This window comes from Nerophis lumbriciformis, linkage group LG22, assembly GCF_033978685.3.
Source record: "Nerophis lumbriciformis linkage group LG22, RoL_Nlum_v2.1, whole genome shotgun sequence".
In the NCBI taxonomy this organism is placed as follows: Eukaryota; Metazoa; Chordata; class Actinopteri; order Syngnathiformes; family Syngnathidae; genus Nerophis; species Nerophis lumbriciformis.
In genome coordinates, this window is record NC_084569.2 from 18,651,571 (window position 1) to 18,670,302 (window position 18,732).

The window sequence follows — 18,732 nt, forward strand, 5'->3', positions numbered from 1 at the left end:
AAAAAAAAATGTTTGTCAGTTCGAACATCAAATATGTTGTCTTTGTAGCATATGAATATGGGTTGAAAATGATTTGCAAATCATGGTATTCCGTTTATATTTACATCTAACACAATTTCCCAACTCATATGGAAACGGGGTTTGTACAATTGTTTGGACTGCAATTGTGTTTGGAGCTCTTCCATCTACTTTTGTGACCTTGTTAAAGTCACGCTGACATTTGATATTTAGGTCACACTACCATATGCACTTCAGTGGAAAACAAGCTTCACTTCCAATTTAAGACTATTGAGTGCTGATTTTGTATTAATGAATTAATATTATTTATACTTTATAAATTGTTTTTGGATTATATTCCTGATGTGTCTTCATGTAATTTCTTTGCTGAGTTTGGGACAGTGCAACCTTCAACCTCAAGGTATTGAGGGAGAATTTAATTGCATGCCAGCAACATGCAAGAGTATGTTTTTTTCTGTAAGCAAAAATGTAACAGTGTGGGATGTGTGTGTGGGTGACGGGGTGTGTGGGAGGCGGTTGCACCAATAAAAAGCAATACAGCTCTCTCAAATCCTCTCTTCATTTTCTTCCATTATGAGTTGGTTTATGAAAAGTTGCACGCTCCCCCTGGTGTTGCTGTGCATGTGGCAGCTGCAAGAAGGAGCCCAAGCCTGCAGCTGTCTTCGAATGCATCCACAGACGCTGATTTGCCAAGCCGACGTCAGTAAGTCGTACATAAAAATGTATAATATTATTTATAACGTGAGTTTTGGTTTTGATGCAGGTTTATGACTTAAATAAAAGGAAAAAGTTGTCATTCAAATAATTACTTGAGTAAGAGTAAGTGTTCAGTGAAAAACTCTTCAAGTTCCAAATAACTGGTAAGTCACTTCTGATTTATTCAGTAGCTATTTTTTTAATGGTAACCGCCGTTTGTGTGTGAGTGTGCGTGTATTAGACAGGTCCTACTACAGAAAGTACTACAAAATGTCCACATTTTACAGTCACTTTTAACATTATTACAGGCATTGGCATGAGCATTCTTGTAGGCTGAAATGTGAAATGTCTATTGACACAGATGACAGTGCTTTATATAAATGTTATTTGTTATAGTTTGTAAGGTAAATATTGATATTTATTTTTGCCTCACTTTTTCAATGTGGTCGTATGAATTTGTTCATAAGACTGCCAGGTTCCGCTTGATTGGTGAAAAGAAGTCAAATTTTGGATTGGTGACGCACAGTTATGGGACCGTGCCCGCTGGAAAAAGTCTAACAAGCAGTAATCAGTAGATTATTAATAAATATGAGAAATTGTAGCGATCAGAATGAAAAAAAATAAAATTAGTTCTACACAAAAACATTGTGGTAAAAGTAAAGAGTATGTTGCGTTAAAACTAAAATTACCTTACCCAAAAAGTTAATTAAGTAAATCTAACAGAGTACTGTAAATGTAACACCTTACTACCCACCTCTGAACACAATCGATATAGATTAAAAAATCTATATTATTTAATCGAGATTAATCAAAATCAAGCAACCCTGCGATTAATCTGATTTAAAGATGCAATCATTTTACAGCACAAATTTTTAGAAAGCTGGAACTCCATAAGACTTGCAGCAGAAGGCAGTCCTGCACAGGATAACATCAATGGGGAAAATATTGTTTAAACTTTAAATATTTTTATTTGCAAAAAACATCTATATAAGTTTCCTTCCTTTACATAATTGTGTACCGGTTTGTGTTGGTTTTTCGCACAAAATCCCCATAAAATAAATGACAAGATTCAATGGTTATAAAATGAATACATTTTTATTCAGAGTGTAAATGGCTATGATGAGAATATAATAATGTTTATTACCAACAGAATATCCTTGAGCTTTGAAATAGTTTGGACGGTGTATGTGTTTGGTGCTCTTTTATCTACTTGTGTGACCTTGTTCAAGTCACGCTGACATTCAATATTTGGGTCACTCTACTATACGCACTGTCGTGAAAAAAGTTACTTATCTCTTGAAATCCTTTGGCCCTAAGTTGCCATGACAACAGTATTGAGGAAAACATTGATTGGCATTGTCTGCCTAGCAACAAGCAGGGTAATATGTCTGTGTAGGCAAAAACTTTACAATGTCTGCTGGATGCAAACACATTATTTTACACTTGTTGTGTGTGTGTGTGTGTGTGTGTGTGTGTGTGTGTGTGTGTGTGTGTGTGTGTGTGTGTGTGTGTGTGTGTGTGTGTGTGTGTGTGTGTGTTCTTGTATTTCTATCCTTCTTGAGACATAAACAAGGAAAAGTACCTTCCATATGAGGACCGGTGAACAAGTTAGGACATAAATGATGGTCCCGATACGGAAAACCATTGCATCCGATAGAGAATGTCTCATTTGGTGGTGAAAGCTATCAAAATTATGGAGGTCCCAAAAAGGAGGGATTTTTCAAATTGACTGTGTGTCGGTTTTAAAAGTAACATATGAAATAACAAGTGTGTGTAAAAATTTGAAGTGCTCCCTCTCTGGCCAACATATGTAATAACAGGTGTGTGTAAGAAATTGACATGCGCCCCCTTTGGCCAAAATTAATTTAAAAAAATATATACATATATATATATATATATATATATATATATATATATATATATATATATAGAGAGAGAGAGAGAGAGAGAGAGAGAGAGAGAGAGAGAGAGAGAGAGAGAGAGAGAGAGAGAGAGAGAGAGAGAGAGAGAGAGAGACATACTGTAATAACTTAAATAATGAAGATTAAAAGACAATTACAAAAAAATAAATGAAAATACCTCAAAGCTTACTTTTTTGATATTTGCATAGTTTGTATATATTATTAATGTTGTAAATACAAATCTTTAAATATCTAGAAAGGGTGGTCCTAAAGAGGTAGGCATTTTTCTCAGGTCTCAAGAAGGTAACAAATAGAAGAATGCGTATAGGTGTGTGTGATAGTGTGTGTGTGTGTGTGTGTGTGTGTGTGTGTGTGTGTGTGTGTGTGTGTGTGTGTGTGCTCACGCCCTTGTATTTCTACCCTTCTTGAGACATTAACAAGGAAAAGTACCTTTCATATGAGGAAGTTGGGACCGAAATCATGGTCCCAAAACGGAAAACAATCGCATCTAATAGAGAGCCAAATACTAGAGTCCCTGAACATTGCTCCAAAGTCAGCATTTTCTGTTGATTTAATGTGCATACAAAAGTAAATATTGACGGGTGCAAAGGCAGCAATATATGATAAAACAAGATGGCAGCTAAAAAAGGACTTTCCTATTCATCCCCGAAAAAACCCGTGTCCCATATGTGACCGTAGGATGAACAAATACACTACGGTACTAAGACTATAGTGGCCATTAACAGTTAGCTTCTACAGCTGGGTATCCCAAAGTGTGGCACAGGGGCCATCTGTGGTCCGTGACTCGTTTGTCATCAGCCTTAAGTACATTACAAAAAACAAAAAAATAGCGATCACATTTGCACCCCTGGTAGTGAAATCTATCAAAATTAGGGTGGTCCCAAAAAGGAGGGATTTTTCAAATTGACTGTGTGTCGGTTTTAAAAGTGCTCCCCTTTGGTCAACATATGAAATAAAAAGTGTGTGTGAGAAATTGAAATGTGCCCCCTTTGGCCAAAGTTCATTAAAAAATTGTTTTTAAAATATATGTATATAGAGACATACTGTAATAACTTGACGTAAATAATGAAGATTAAAAACCAATTACAAACAAAATACAAAAATTAAATAAAAATCAAATAAAAGCTTACCTTTTTTATATTTGCCTAGTTTGTTGTAAATACAAATCTTTATATATCTAGAAAGGGTGGTCCTAAAGAAGTAGGCAGTTTTCTCAGGTCACATGAAGGTATCAAATACAAGAATGTGTGTGTGTGTGTGTGTGTGTGTGTGTGTGTGTGTGTGTGTGTGTGTGTGTGTGTGTGTGTGTGTGTGTGTGTGTGTGTGTGTGTGTGTGTGTGTGTGTGTGTGTGTGTGTGTGTGTGTGTGTGTGAGAGAGAGAGTGGGAGGCTTGCACGGGTAAAAAACCCCTACCTGTCACCGCCTGCTGCCATCTTGTGGTTTATGTTCAGTTTGCAGTTGGTGCAGCATACCTGGCTTTTATTGTGTGTCTTCTTCCTAGAGTTCCTGTGTTTCCCTGTGGGCGGAGTTGTGAGACGTGCACAGCTGTGTCCAATCAGCCTTACACTATTTAAGCAGCACCTCTTCAGCTGTATGGCACTAATTCCACCCCTTGACTCCTGTTGTATGAAGATTCCTATGCTGCTTGTATTTATGCTTCTTACCTTCTTGGCTATTTCCAGTGCCATCCAGCTTGATATGTACTAGTGATGGGTTGATGAGGCGCCATGAAGCGTTTTGACACATTGCAAAACTGTATTGATACTGTGTCAATACTGTGTCACTAAATACTGACATCTGCTGGACATTAAAAATCCCTACAGGCAACCTATGGACCGACTCAACTGACACTGATTTTATGACCTAGTATATACAATAATATAAACCTAGTCATTGTATTTCATTTAGGATTATATCATAACTTAATTTAAATAAAAATACATTTTTTATCTTTTTTAGATACAGTCAATAAATAATGTGAACATGTATCATAACATGGAAATCTAAGAGAACGTGTTGTGAATGAGGATGCTTGTGGACCTGGAAAGTATTTATTTATTTATTTTCACATTCTTATTTAAAAAACAACCGTTTTTCCAACGTATTCAATTTTAGACGCTTTCTCTTCTTAGTTATTATTTCTCCGGCTGTAGAAAAGACCCGCTCACAGGGCACAGAGGAGGCGTCAGTGCGACACAGTTCGCGTATCGGTCACGTGACCAAAACAGCTCATGATCGGTCACGTGACTTTCTAAAAGCGGTACGCGCACCGACACAGGGTTTCGCTCTATGAGCTCGACGCATGCGCCGATGCATCGGTGTTGCCGGACCCATCACTAGTAGTGATGGGTTGATGAGGCGTCATGAAGCGTTTCGACACATTGCAGAACTGTATTGATACTGTGTCGATACTGTGTCACTAAATACTGACATCTGCTGGACATTAAAAATCCCTACAGGCAACCTATGGACCGACTCAACTGACACTGATTTTATGACCTAGTATATACAATAATATAAACCTAGTCATTGTATTTCATTTAGGATTATATCATAACTTCATTTAAATAAAAATAAATTTTTTATCTTTTTTAGATACAGTCAATAAATAATGTGAACATGTATCATAACATGGAAATCTAAGAGAACGTGTTGTGAATGAGGATGCTTGTGGACCTGGAAAGTATTTATTTATTTATTTTCACATTCTTATTTAAAAAACAACCGTTTTTCCAACGTATTCAATTTTAGACGCTTTCTCTTCTTAGTTATTATTTCTCCGGCTGCACAGAGGAGGCGTCAGTGTGACACAGTTCGCGTATCGGTCACGTGACCAAAACAGCTCATGATCGGTCACGTAACTTTCTAAAAGCAGTACGCGCACCAACACAGGGTTTTGCTCTATGAGCTCGACGCATGCGCCGATGCATCGGTGTTGCCGGACCCATCACTATAAAGAACTATTTACTCACATTCCATCTGCATCGGGTTCCTCTGTTCTACTTTTAATTGAACTGTGACACTACCGCTCTCTCAAATCCTTATTTTCATCGATTATGAGTTGGATGGTGAAGTGTTGTGAGTTCCTCCCTTGTTCTGCTGTGCATGTGGCAGCTACAAGAATGAGCACAAGCCTGCACATGTCTTCATTTGCATCCGCAGACACTGATTTGTCAATCAGATGTCAGTAAGTTAAACCTGCCTTAGATGTCTGTGATAATTATTATGACTAATTCCTCCCTCAGAAAGCAACTGATGAAACCGTCATGTCGCGATGTATTTTTTTGTATAGTGCGCTGAAACAGCATTCATCTGTTTTTTAAAAACAATATTTTCTGTCTTTCTAGTTATCAAGGCAAAGGTGGTTGCAGAGAAATATTTGGGGGAATTTAACAACACCATCAAGTATGACATCGACCAGACCATGGTTGGTTATTATAAGGCATTCATAGTATTTATTTCATATGTCTCTATGTATGTATGCACATTTTTATTTTGAGCATTTGATTTCCCAGACATTTAAGGGCCCTGAGAGGATCTTTCATAACGTCTACACGCGATCTTCCTCTGCAACATGTGGAAGGACTCTGACCATAGGAACAGAATATTTTATCGCAGGTAAAATAAATATACACACATCTGTCATGACCTGCCAAGATAGATCTGACTTTATATATTATTTCCCAGTGTTTTGTGTTTAGTGAGTGTCAGCACTGCTTCCTCTCTGTTTTTCCACTTCACTTCCTGTGCTATTGACGCATCTGCCTTTGTATGGTGATTTGGACACAAACCTGCTCAAAATTAGCATCGGAGTGCTTTAAATGCCAGTGCTGTGTCCTAGATGGGAGTGGTGCAATGTTGTGTGCACACCTTGGTGGGGTGCTATTCATTATCTGTGCATAAATATGTGCATGTTTTTGTGTTGTCTGCTTTTGTTGTTTTTTTCCACAAGCCGCCTCCTTTCTCTGCATCCCGCGGTGACAACAACTGCAACTATGCGCGCTTGTGACAGAATGCACCAGCCAATAAGCGACCTCGCAGGGAGCACCATCTGCCAGACCAGGCACTTCTTGGAAGAATTGAATACCAGATTTGTGCAGCTCCAGCCCAAGGCAAGCTCACTCCCTTTAAGCCAAGCGCCAGCACCGTCACCCTGACTTCTCAAAGCCCTACTCCTGCTACTACCAGTGCCTCGGCTGCTCAAGAATCAGCCCCCTCCAAGCCTTGTTCCATCCATGTAATCCTGAGGCTACGACTCCACCCATCCCTGCCCTGCACAAACTCAAGATTTTGATGGCATCCGCCACAGTACCCTGGATTCAGTTGCTGTTGGAGGATTATGGGGAAACAGTGCGGGAGGTGTCAGGCACCCTCCTATTAGCCTCCCTCCGTCCATCCCTGGCTTCTGTTCCAGCTTCTCTTGCAGACATTGCCGGTCAACAGCTCTTTTCTCTGGCCAGGAAAGACGTCTAGAGTGTCTTTCTATTCCTCGTCTGCGACTGCAATGGCCATTCTATAAACACTCTTTGCGTCAACAGCAGTACCGTTTGGGACCTGAACGTGGACCTCAATCATTGCTGGAGCACCCATCCAAAACACACGTCTGCCTCCTCTTCGGCCACGGTTGTTGCCATTCCATCGACGCCCTCCACGCAGTTTGACCCTCTACCCTCCCTTTTTGGATTTTATTTTGCATCTGGAATTCAGTTCCCGGAGGGGGGCAACTGTCATGACCCGCCATGACAGGTCTGGCTTTATATTTCTTCCTAGTCTGTGTTGTTTAGTTAGGTTTTTACACTTCCTGTCTGCTTCCCCTGCCTCGTCACAGCTAATGTGGAGCACTGATTGACACACCTGCCTCCGTTTGAGGATTAAGACATGCACCTGGAGTGCTTTATATGCTAGCAACAGGCACCCCATATGTCCCCCTATCCAGGACCCAGCCTGGAGCAGCAACACTTCCAGTCTGCTTAAGAAGGCACATCAGCACCTCTACTTAATCAGGGGGTTTCGGCGGGCTGGATTAGGGAATTCCATCCTTTAGAATTCTACAGATGTGTGGTGGAGAGCACCCCTCAGCGCCAGCGTTATTGGTGTGGCACAGCAGCTGCACAGCTGAAGAGAAGAAGGCATTGCGGAGGATAATACCAACAATCCTCATGCACACCATTGTTTAATCCCCCCGTCTCAGGAAAGAGGCCGCACAGCATCCAGAGTAAGACCACCACACTGAGGGACAACTTCTTTCTGGAAGCTGTTAGTTTGCTGAACTCTGTTGGTCCTCTGTAGCAATGGATACCATCCCCCAGACAGTGACATTTTTTACTTAATGTTCCAATATTTTATCATCGTTCAACCATTTTAGATAAGTATGTGATCTCACAATTATGTTGCCCCAAATTTAGCATTGATACTGATATTGACACCTAGTCTTTTAGTAAGCCCTACTAAGAACACATTTTTTTGTGCATGTAAATGGTAAATGGATTATACTTGTATAGCGCTTTTCTACTTTCAAGATACTCAAAGCGCTTTGACACTATTTCCACATTCACCCATTCACACGCACTTTCACACACTGATGGCAGGAGCTGCTATGCAAGGCCCTAACCACAAACCATCAAGAGCACGGGTGAAGTGTTGGTTGGTAGTAGGTGGGGATCGAACCACGAACCCTCAGGTTGCTGGCACGGCCACTCTCCCAACAGCGCCATGCCGTCCCCAGCATTATTGCTGAAGAAATCTTAACGTTTTTCCCAATAATATACTTTATTGAAATGCCCCTGTATGTGAGCTACACTGCTAACATTGCAGTTGCATTTATAATCTATACTATGGTAGGTTAGCCTAATCACTGAAGAAAAAATAAATGACCAAACTTATATAATAGTTCCAGGTTATAAGATGTGTAGCGAAAACTGCCTATTCACAAAGCTATCCTCTCTGCAGTGAGTCATGTACTCAAGGTGGTGTGTTCCTCGAGCTCGGAATGGGTAACGGTATCTGTATCTCATTGTGTCTCCCATTGTCTTTCTCCATTGCAGGCCTACTAAACTCTGAGGGCTTGCTGCGCATCTCACTGTGCGACTACGTTGGGCCCTGGGAGGCGATTAGCGCCGGCCAACTGAGCTTGGTACAGCGCTATATGAGGAACTGTGGTTGCGACGTAAGCAAACCTAAAATGGATGAAAAATGTCAAATAATTACATTTTGTTAATTACAGTAAATCCTACAATTTGCTTTGTTATTCTGCAGATTTCTTACTGCGGTGTCTTCCCATGCGATGTGAGCAACCCAACTGGGTGCTTGTGGGCAGACTGGCTCCCCTTTGATTTAATTTGTACCAAAAAACGTGATGGCACTTGTGCTTGGTACAAAGCGCCCGTCTTAGCCAAATAGGCTTTCATGGATATTGAATACACCTCAAATATTACAACGCAGAAATGTCAAAATTGCAAATAAATCATCAATTCAAAGAAAAGTGTTTTTCTTTGTTTAAGTAGTTGTTTTTTTAATGATAATCATGGTTTTGCACTTTCCAACTCCAAATCACTTCTCTATCAACAGAAATACATAGAATCCTAAAGGGACAGTATTGAGCTCTGCTGCATTTTATTGTGACTGTTGCATTAATCTATTTGGGGGTGGTGGGTTGTTTCCTCTTTTGTATGTACATATTACAGTTTTATTCTGAGAGATACTGTATAGTATACAGTATCTCTCAGAATAAAACTGTAATATTACAGTACAGATCATTACGTCGATCGCGAGCTACCGGTCGATCGTGGAGGGTGTGTCAGTCGATCACCAGCCAGGCATTAAAAAAATAGTCCTAAAAATGAGCGATCATAAATCTTCACTATGACGTCACTTTCGTCACTTGATTGACATTCACGGCACCCGAGGGTTTTCTGAGATGACGCTGGCTGCTGCCAGCTCATTAAAATTACCGACAGGAAGGCGAGAAACACTTTATTTCAACAGATTCTGGCGCCGTACCTGTCGTCAAAACTCCAAAGACCGACTGCACAGTTGCACAATAAAAGCTCTGCTTCATCCTGGCTGCGCTAACAAAATAAGAGTCTCAGAAAGCTGGCGTGCACAAGCTAGCAAGCTACGGAGTTTGCCGACAATGTATTTCTTGTAAAGTGTATACAAAGGAGTACGGAAGCTGGATAAATAAGATGCCAAAAACCAACCACTTTCATGTGGTATTGGACAGAAATGAGGACTTTTTTTCTCCTCCATTCGAAAATGCGGACATTATCAGCACTACTGTCTGATTCCAATCCATGCAAGTCATCAGAATCAGGTAATACACCAACTTATATTCTTGTCTTCATGAAAGAAAGGAATCTATATGTGTTAAACATGCTTGTATTATCTTTAACCACTTTTAACTTATTAACTATATGTGTTAAACATGCCTGTATTATCATTAAACACCTTTAACTTGTTAACAATATTAACTATATGTGTTAAACATGCTTGTATTATCTTTAAACACCTTTAACTTGTTAACAATATTAACTATATGTGTTAAACATGCTTGTATTATCTTTAACCACCTTTAACTTGTTAACAATATTAACTATATGTGTTAAACATGCTTGTATTATCATTAAACACCTTTAACTTGTTAACAAAAACATATATTTCGTAAATATAAATTATATATATGAATGAGGTAGATCCCCACGACTTGATCAATTGAAAAGTAGCTCGCCTGCAGAAAAAGTGTGAGCACCCCTGCTGTATACGATTAGGGATGGGTGCGCAGTACCTGGTACTCAGTGGTACCAATTTTTTATATACTTCTGTGTGTGTTCATGTGGTAATGAATGTTGATTTGTTAAGTAATTATATCAGTTATACCAGTTATTATATCTAGATTTCTTACACTTCTGATTCTCATTTGCAAGTATAGACTTTGCATGCAGTTATAATTCCAAGAATAGTAGTGTTGGCAGTAGTGTTAAGACTATGGCGTGTTGCCTAGTCAGGGAGTAGCCTTTGCCATTAAACTGAATCTAGTCTTTTTTGGAGTCCTACAAATCGTTTATTCTTTAAGTGTTGTATTTATCACACACCAGCTGTTTGATTGACCTTAGTTGTACTTTTCATTACTAAATTTGGAGGTATTGAAATTGCCATGTAAATTGCCAATGCCAATCAGTAGCACGTCTATGGCAAATCCAATGTAAATTAGCATTGACATAGCATATTTTGATAAGTGTAGCCTATTTGAAATGTTTGAGTGAGAGAGAGAGAGAGAGAGAGAGAGAGAGAGAGAGAGAGAGAGAGAGAGAGAGAGAGAGAGAAATAACTGTTCCAGAACTTTATAGCCTTTGGGAATGAGAGGGGGAGGGCAAGGAGAGGTTTGGGTGAAGTGTTTCATCCTGGGAGGGGAGAAAGATGAGCAAAACACACTTTATCTGATTAGGATATGAGCCAAAATCAGGAATCTTTTGATTACACATTGTACAGGCAGCCGCTATCACAAAAGAAACCCATTTGAAGAGTAACCTTTGACAAAGGACAAATACAGCATGAACTGTTGATCTTCCAACATTACAGCAAACATTGTCCTATTCATGGACGAGACATCCCCAGCAAGCCCCAAGAATGCGTATAGAGTCATAAAACTGTCTCTTAGACTCAAATTGTGGTTTTAGACAAGAGATTACTAAAATATTAATTTTGCCATTACAAGCATTACTGTATACGTTCAAGTGTTTTCTATCATGCATTCTTGCTTTGTATTTGTTTGGCATGGAAATGAGCAACATTACCAAGAGGCAGTCCAGCTGTGTCTGCTCAGGGTGCTGCTTGAAAACCTGTTTGCCCGCCAAGTGTTTGAATCTGCAACTGGAAGTGACGTCCGTTTGATTTTATGTGAAATGAGACTTCATAGTACCGACGGAATTTGTCGGTGTCTACAAAACAGAATTTGGTAGAAAATCCCTTAGTCTGAATTTCCGGCACCTGGGAATCAATACCAAGACTAAATGGTACCAACTTTTGTTTTTCTTTCAGTGTGTTTTGTGCGTATAATGTATCATCCATCAATCCATCCATTTTTTACTGCTCGTCCCTCTTGGGGTTGCGGGGGGTGATGGAGCCTATCCCAGCTGCATTCGGGCAGAAGGCAAGGTATACCCTGGTAAACTCGCCACCTTATTGCAGGGCCAACACAGATAAATAGACAGCATGCAGACTCACATTCACACACTAGGGCCAATTTAGTGTTGCCAATCAATCTATCCCCATGTGCATGTCTTTGGAGATGAGAGGAAGCCGGAGTGCCCGGAGGGAACCCACGCAAAACGTGTCAATAAATGTTAATTGCTTGATAATATAATGTATTTTTTATTCGACATGTAACAATAAGCTAATGATTATAACTGTGCTGTACAGGTGTTTATTTTGTTTTCTGACACTTTTAGGTCTCATTTGCAAGTACAGTGCAGTATTACAGTATATACAGGCACATGCCCAGACATTTTGAAAATGGCACCCATTGCAAAAAATATTCATTAAATTATTATTATTATGACAAAAATCTCGGCAGGATATTTTCAACTTATTAAAATGCAAACTCAAACCATTAAATTGAGTAAAAAATAGATGTGTGCATTTCACACGTGTATTTTTTTTAATTTTTTTATTTGACTATTTCTGATAGAGGTAAAGTATAAGCCACATCACACACAGCTTAATTTTGGATTAAAACAAATGGATCCTCATTTTATCGAAACATGAACAAAAAAATATTTGAAATTTGCTTTAAAATGGTGGCATTGTGTTTTTTGTACATTGAAGATTAAACTTAAAAAAAAAAAAATAGATGTGTGCATTTCACACGTGTATTTTTTTTATTTTTTTTTATTTTTATTTATTTTTATTTTTTTTATTTGACTATTTCTGATAGAGGTAAAGTATAAGCCACATCACACACAGCTTAACTTTGGATTAAAACAAATGGATCCTCATTTTATCGAAACATGAACAAAAAAAAATATTTGAAATTTGCTTTAAAATGGTGGCATTGTGTTTTGTTTTTTTTGTTTTTTTTTTGTACATTGAAGATTAAACTTTATAGTCGGACTCACCTCAACGCACAGCAAGGGCTCCGGAACCAGTTCTCTCGAGAGGGGCTGGACTCTCTTCCACTCTGGCGTTGCCAGCAGTGAGAGGCGACGGGCTGGGGTGGCAATTCTTGTTTCCCCCCGGCTCAGAGCCTGTACGTTGGAGTTCAACCCGGTGGACGAGAGGGTAGCTTCCCTCCGCCTTCGGGTGGGGGGACGGGTCCTGACTGTTGTTTGCGCTTACGCGCCAAACAGCAGCTCAGAGTACCCACCCTTTTTGGATTCACTCGAGGGAGTACTTGAGGGTGCTCCCCCGGGTGATTCCCTCGTTCTACTGGGGGACTTCAACGCTCATATTGGCAACGACAGTGAAACCTGGAGAGGCGTGATTGGGAAGAATGGCCGCCCGGATCTGAACCCGAGTGGTGTTTTGTTATTGGACTTTTGTGCCCGTCACGGATTGTCCATAACGAACACCATGTTCAAGCATAAGGGTGTCCATATGTGCACTTGGCACCAGGACACCCTAGGCCGCAGTTCTATGATCGACTTTGTAGTTGTGTCATCGGATTTGCGGCCTCATGTTTTGGACACTCGGGTGAAGAGAGGGGCGGAGCTTTCTACCGATCACCACTTGGTGGTGAGTTGGCTGCGATGGTGGGGGAGGATGCCGGACAGACCTGGCAGGCCCAAACGCATTGTGAGGGTTTGCTGGGAACGTCTGGCAGAGTCTCCTGTCAGAGAGAGTTTCAATTCCCACCTCCGGAAGAACTTTGAACATGTCACGAGGGAGGTGCTGGACATTGAGTCCGAGTGGACCATGTTCCGCACCTCTATTGTCGAGGCGGCTGATTGGAGCTGTGGCCGCAAGGTAGTTGGTGCCTGTCGTGGCGGTAATCCTAGAACCCGTTGGTGGACACCGGCGGTGAGGGATGCCGTCAAGCTGAAGAAGGAGTCCAATTGGGTTCTTTTGGCTCATGGGACTCCTGAGGCAGCGGACAGGTACCGACAGGCCAAGCGGTGTGCGGCTTCAGCGGTCGCGGAGGCAAAAACTCGGACATGGGAGGAGTTCGGGGAAGCCATGGAAAACGACTTCCGGACGGCTTCGAAGCGATTCTGGACCACCATCCGCCGCCTCAGGAAGGGGAAGCAGTGCACTACCAACACCGTGTATGGTGCGGATGGTGTTCTGCTGACCTCGACTGCGGAAGTTGTGGATCGGTGGAGGGAATACTTCGAAGACCTCCTCAATCCCACCAACACGTCTTCCTATGAGGAAGCAGTGCCTGGGGAATCTGTGGTGGGCTCTCCTATTTCTGGGGCTGAGGTTGCTGAGGTAGTTAAAAAGCTCCTCGGTGGCAAGGCCCCGGGGGTGGATGAGATCCGCCCGGAGTTCCTTAAGGCTCTGGATGCTGTGGGGCTGTCTTGGTTGACAAGACTCTGCAGCATCGCGTGGACATCGGGGGCAGTACCTTTGGATTGGCAGACCGGGGTGGTGGTTCCTCTCTTTAAAAAGGGGAACCGGAGGGTGTGTTCTAACTATCGTGGGATCACACTCCTCAGCCTTCACGGTAAGGTCTATTCAGGTGTACTGGAGAGGAGGCTACGCCGGATAGTCGAACCTCGGATTCAGGAGGAACAGTGTGGTTTTCGTCCTGGTCGTGGAACTGTGGACCAGCTCTATACTCTCGGCAGGGTCCTTGAGGGTGCATGGGAGTTTGCCCAACCAGTCTACATGTGCTTTGTGGACTTGGAGAAGGCATTCGACCGTGTCCCTCGGGAAGTCCTGTGGGGAGTGCTCAGAGAATATGGGGTTTTGGACTGTCTGATTGTGGCGGTCCGCTCCCTGTATAATCAGTGTCAGAGCTTGGTTCGCATTGCCGGCAGTAAGTCGGACACGTTTCCGGTGAGGGTTGGACTCCGCCAAGGCTGCCCTTTGTCACCGATTCTGTTCATAACTTTTATGGACAGAATTTCTAGGCGCAGTCAAGGCGTTGAGGGGATTCGGTTTGGTGGCTGCAGGATTAGGTCTCTGCTTTTTGCAGATGATGTGGTCCTGATGGCTTCATCTAGCCAGGATCTTCAGCTCTCACTGGATCGGTTCGCAGCTGAGTGTGAAGCGACTGGGATGAGAATCAGCACCTCCAAGTCCGAGTCCATGGTTCTTGCCCGGAAAAGGGTGGAGTGCCATCTCCGGGTTGGGGAGGAGATCTTGCCCCAAGTGGAGGAGTTCAAGTACCTCGGAGTCTTGTTCACGAGTGAGGGAAGAGTGGATCGTGAGATCGACAGGCGGATCGGTGCGGCGTCTTCAGTAATGCGGATGCTGTATCGATCCGTTGTGGTGAAGAAGGAGCTGAGCCGGAAGGCAAAGCTCTCAATTTACTGGTCGATCTACGTTCCCATCCTCACCTATGGTCATGAGCTTTGGGTTATGACCGAAAGGACAAGATCACGGGTACAAGCGGCCGAAATGAGTTTACTCCGCCGGGTGGCGGGGCTCTCCCTTAGAGATAGGGTGAGAAGCTCTGTCATCCGGGGAGAGCTCAAAGTAAAGCCGCTGCTCCTCCACATCGAGAGGAGCCAGATGAGGTGGTTCGGGCATCTAGTCAGGATGCCACCCGAGCGCCTCCCTAGGGAGTTGTTTAGGGCACGTCCGACCGGTAGGAGGCCACGAGGAAGACCCAGGACACGTTGGGAAGACTATGTCTCCCGGCTGGCCTGGGAACGCCTTGGGATCCCCCGGGAGGAGCTGGACGAAGTGGCTGGGGAGAGGGAAGTCTGGGCTTCCCTGCTTAGGCTGCTGCCCCCGCGACCCGACCTCGGATAAGCGGAAGAAGATGGATGGATGGATGGATGGAAGATTAAACTTGACTGTCACGCAAGATCAGCTTTCGTACGTGTATTTTGGGCTGGTGCCACATGTACAGTCGTGGTCAAAAGTTTACATACACTTGTAAAGAACATAATGTCATGGCTGTCTCGAGTTTCCAATCATTTCTACAACTCTTATTTTTTTGTGACAGAGTGATTGGAGCACATAGTTGTTGGTCACAAAAAACATTCATGAAGTTTGGTTCTTTTATGAATTTATTATGGGTCTACTGAAAATGTGAGCAAATCTGCTGGGTCAAAAGTATACATACAGCAATGTTAATATTTGGTTACATGTCCCTTGGCAAGTTTCACTGCAATAAGGCACTTTTGGTAGCCATCCACAAGCTTCTGGCAAGCTTCTGTTACCATCCATCCATCCATTTTCTACCGCTTATTCCCTTTTGGGGTCGCGGGGGCGCTGGAGCCTATCTCAGCTCCAATCGGGCGGAAGGCGTCGTACACCCTGGACAAGTCGCCACCTCATCGCAGGGCCAACACAGATAGACAGACAACATTCACACTCACAATCACACACTAGGGCCAATTTTACTGTTGCCAATCAACCTATCTCCAGGTGCATGTCTTTGGAAGTGGGAGAAAGCCGGAGTACCCGGAGGGAACCCACGCAGTCACGGGGAGAACATGCAAACTCCACACAGAAAGATCCCGAGCCCGGGATTGAACCTGTTACCAAATAGCATTATTTTTAGTTTTACTGAGATTAAAAGATAATCTGTTTTTGTCAAACCATCTTTTTAATTTGTTAATTTCTTCTGACTGCGATGAGGTGGCGACTTGTCCAGGGTGTACCCTCCTTCCGCCCGATTGTAGCTGAGATAGGCTCCAGCGCCCCCCGCGACCACGAAGGGAATAAGCGGTAGAACATGGATGGATGGATGGAATTTCTTCTGTTATTATTTGTATTAGCTTCTGCATGTTTTCTCCTGAACAAAACGTTGTTGTATCATCCGCAAATAATACTAACTTTAAATCTTTTGTAACTTTACAAATGTCATTTATATAGAGATTGAACAATTTTGGTACTATTATTGATCCCTGAGGTACACCACAGGATATATTTAGCGTTGTAGACGTGTGGCAGGCACATTCATTTAATTAAATTTCATTCCAAGCAATAAAACAATATTTTGCATCTGACAAAAAACACCCACACACGCTGGCTTACTCTAATAAAAATGCCATGTTTGTTATAAATACAGTTACAAAAAAAAAAAAGGCTCAATACACTTTGTGTGTAGCCATGGAGGCACCACCTGTGTCTGCCTCACTTCTCGTCTGCCTTGTTATTTTGATCGGGAAACACAGAATTTCCGCGATTTTGACCATGAAAATGTATCAAAATATACAGGAACCAAACCAAAATCACATAGACATGGCATAGACCCAAAGAGAAATATTCAAATTTATTCTATTTTATTACTTGGTGGCTGGGGAGAGGGAAGTCTGGGCTTCCCTGCTTATGCTGCTGCCCCCGCGACCCGACCTCGGATAAGCGGAAGAAAATGGATGGATGGATAGATACACACACACCAGGTGTGGTGAAATTATTCTCTGCATTTGACCCATCACCCTTGACCACCCCCTGGGACAGACATGGGCAAATTAAGTCCCGGGGGCCACATGCCACATGCCCGTTGAACTTTTCAATCTGGCCTGCTGGACATTCCCAAATAATTTTTTTAGATATTTAAGATGGAAAGTGTAGCTGCCATTATGATGTTTTCTAATGATCGTAAGTCTTCAACTACACAAAGTATTTCAATGGTTGGAATCTGCGCTTTGGGATGATATACCAGTTACTATGGTAATCTAATTAGTTACAATGGTAATCTAATTAGTAACTATGGTCATCTAATTAGTTACTATGGTAATCTACGTCATAGCAGCTCAGACGAGGCACCAAGCAGTGCGGGCGGGAAGCGTTTCCACAGACGCGGAAGGAGATTTTCACAACAAAGTTCTAAAGCTTAGTGATGTATCAGATATATCAGATTGCCGGTGGGTTTATTTTGTACCCTTCGCGTTCATATTTCACAATTTGTTGTATTTTTGTTGCGTTTCACTGATTGTAAAATATGTCGATCGAAAGGGGGTGTGACGTTCATATTTTGTCAATATTCAGTGTTTTATCGTTCATAGACAAAAATAAAATTCCATTAAGTTTTTTAAGGCGGTCTGTCATGATGTTTTTAGCATTCAATCAGACATTATTGTGAGGTTTTGTATTAGTGTTCCTAAAATAGATAAACCGGCCTCCAGACACATTTCTTTCTCTAAATGTGGCCCCCGAGTCAAAATAATTGCCCAGGCCTGCCCTGGGAGGTGAGGGGAGCAGTGAGCATGGGCACTTTAACTTTTTAACCTGGGTTTTGAACATCTCATGGTTAAGCCACCTGGTGGCAAGGTGAGGCACTGCCTTACTTGCCTCTCCTGGCCTGAATACAGTACGGTACTTAAAATGTGCAGTACTGTACTAGAGGGATTATAAAATGAACTTGTTGGGGGCCCTCTGGTGTTTACAGTCAATCATTACAAGGTAAACAGCACTGGCCGCAGGTCACGTGTAGCCCTTTCTGACAGAGCAGTGACTAGCCACTCTCTGATTTGCTACATTTTTCAAAAGAGGCGGGGTTTCTTATCTGATTGGTCTTTGTTAGGTGCCAATCAATCCTGGGACCGCCCTCTCATAATGCAGCATGGGCGAAAATATCAGCCCGAAAAGGAACATCTAAGGAGCGGTTCGCGCTATCGTCAAGGCTTTTGAGCGAAATTAAGGTGAGACTATAGAAGCATGTATACAAGTGTGTTTGGTATTTTTCACTTAATGATGAAAATAGTCGGTTTAAAGACAAAGCGGACATTGCTGGACTCCCTGGGACGCAAACCACATTGCAGCATCGAAGGAGGACTTTCCTCTCGCCACGTTAAAGTTAGCATGCTGGCTAACCGTGCGCTGCTCTTGCCGTCTCAAATTCATCCCAAAATGCCCAATTTCAAAATAAACATCAATTCACAAATAGTTTACGATATTGCAGAGGCAAACGTGGCGCTTTGTCACCGTTCCGACGACAGGTAATGTCGACATTTGTTGGGTATTGACTGTTAGCAACCTA

At 42.3% G+C, this 18,732-nt stretch overlaps 2 protein-coding genes across 3 annotated transcripts in view; both read left to right on the plus strand.

The window, feature by feature from the left end:
* Positions 1 to 600: 600 nt before the first annotated feature.
* Positions 601 to 9,071, plus strand: LOC133615055 (metalloproteinase inhibitor 2-like). Of its 2 annotated transcripts, none has more exons than XM_061973394.1 (5): positions 601 to 721; positions 5,984 to 6,063; positions 6,152 to 6,254; positions 8,681 to 8,802; positions 8,892 to 9,071. In XM_061973394.1, exons 1-5 carry the CDS (start codon positions 604 to 606, stop codon positions 9,033 to 9,035), a joined length of 567 nt encoding a protein of 188 aa, XP_061829378.1. In that variant the 5' UTR covers positions 601 to 603; the 3' UTR covers positions 9,036 to 9,071. The 2 variants fall into 2 exon arrangements, with proteins under 2 accessions (XP_061829378.1, XP_072771862.1); XM_072915761.1 differs by lacking the exon at positions 601 to 721 and adding an exon at positions 4,252 to 4,331 and having other exon boundaries at positions 5,983 to 6,063.
* Positions 9,072 to 18,293: 9,222 nt separating this feature from the next.
* Positions 18,294 to 18,732, plus strand: part of usp36 (ubiquitin specific peptidase 36) — a 57,130-nt gene continuing 56,691 nt past the window's right edge. The window contains exon 1 of the mRNA XM_061974140.1: positions 18,294 to 18,394. The gene's annotated coding sequence lies outside the window, so the exon portion shown is untranslated. The remainder of the gene's footprint in view (positions 18,395 to 18,732) is intronic.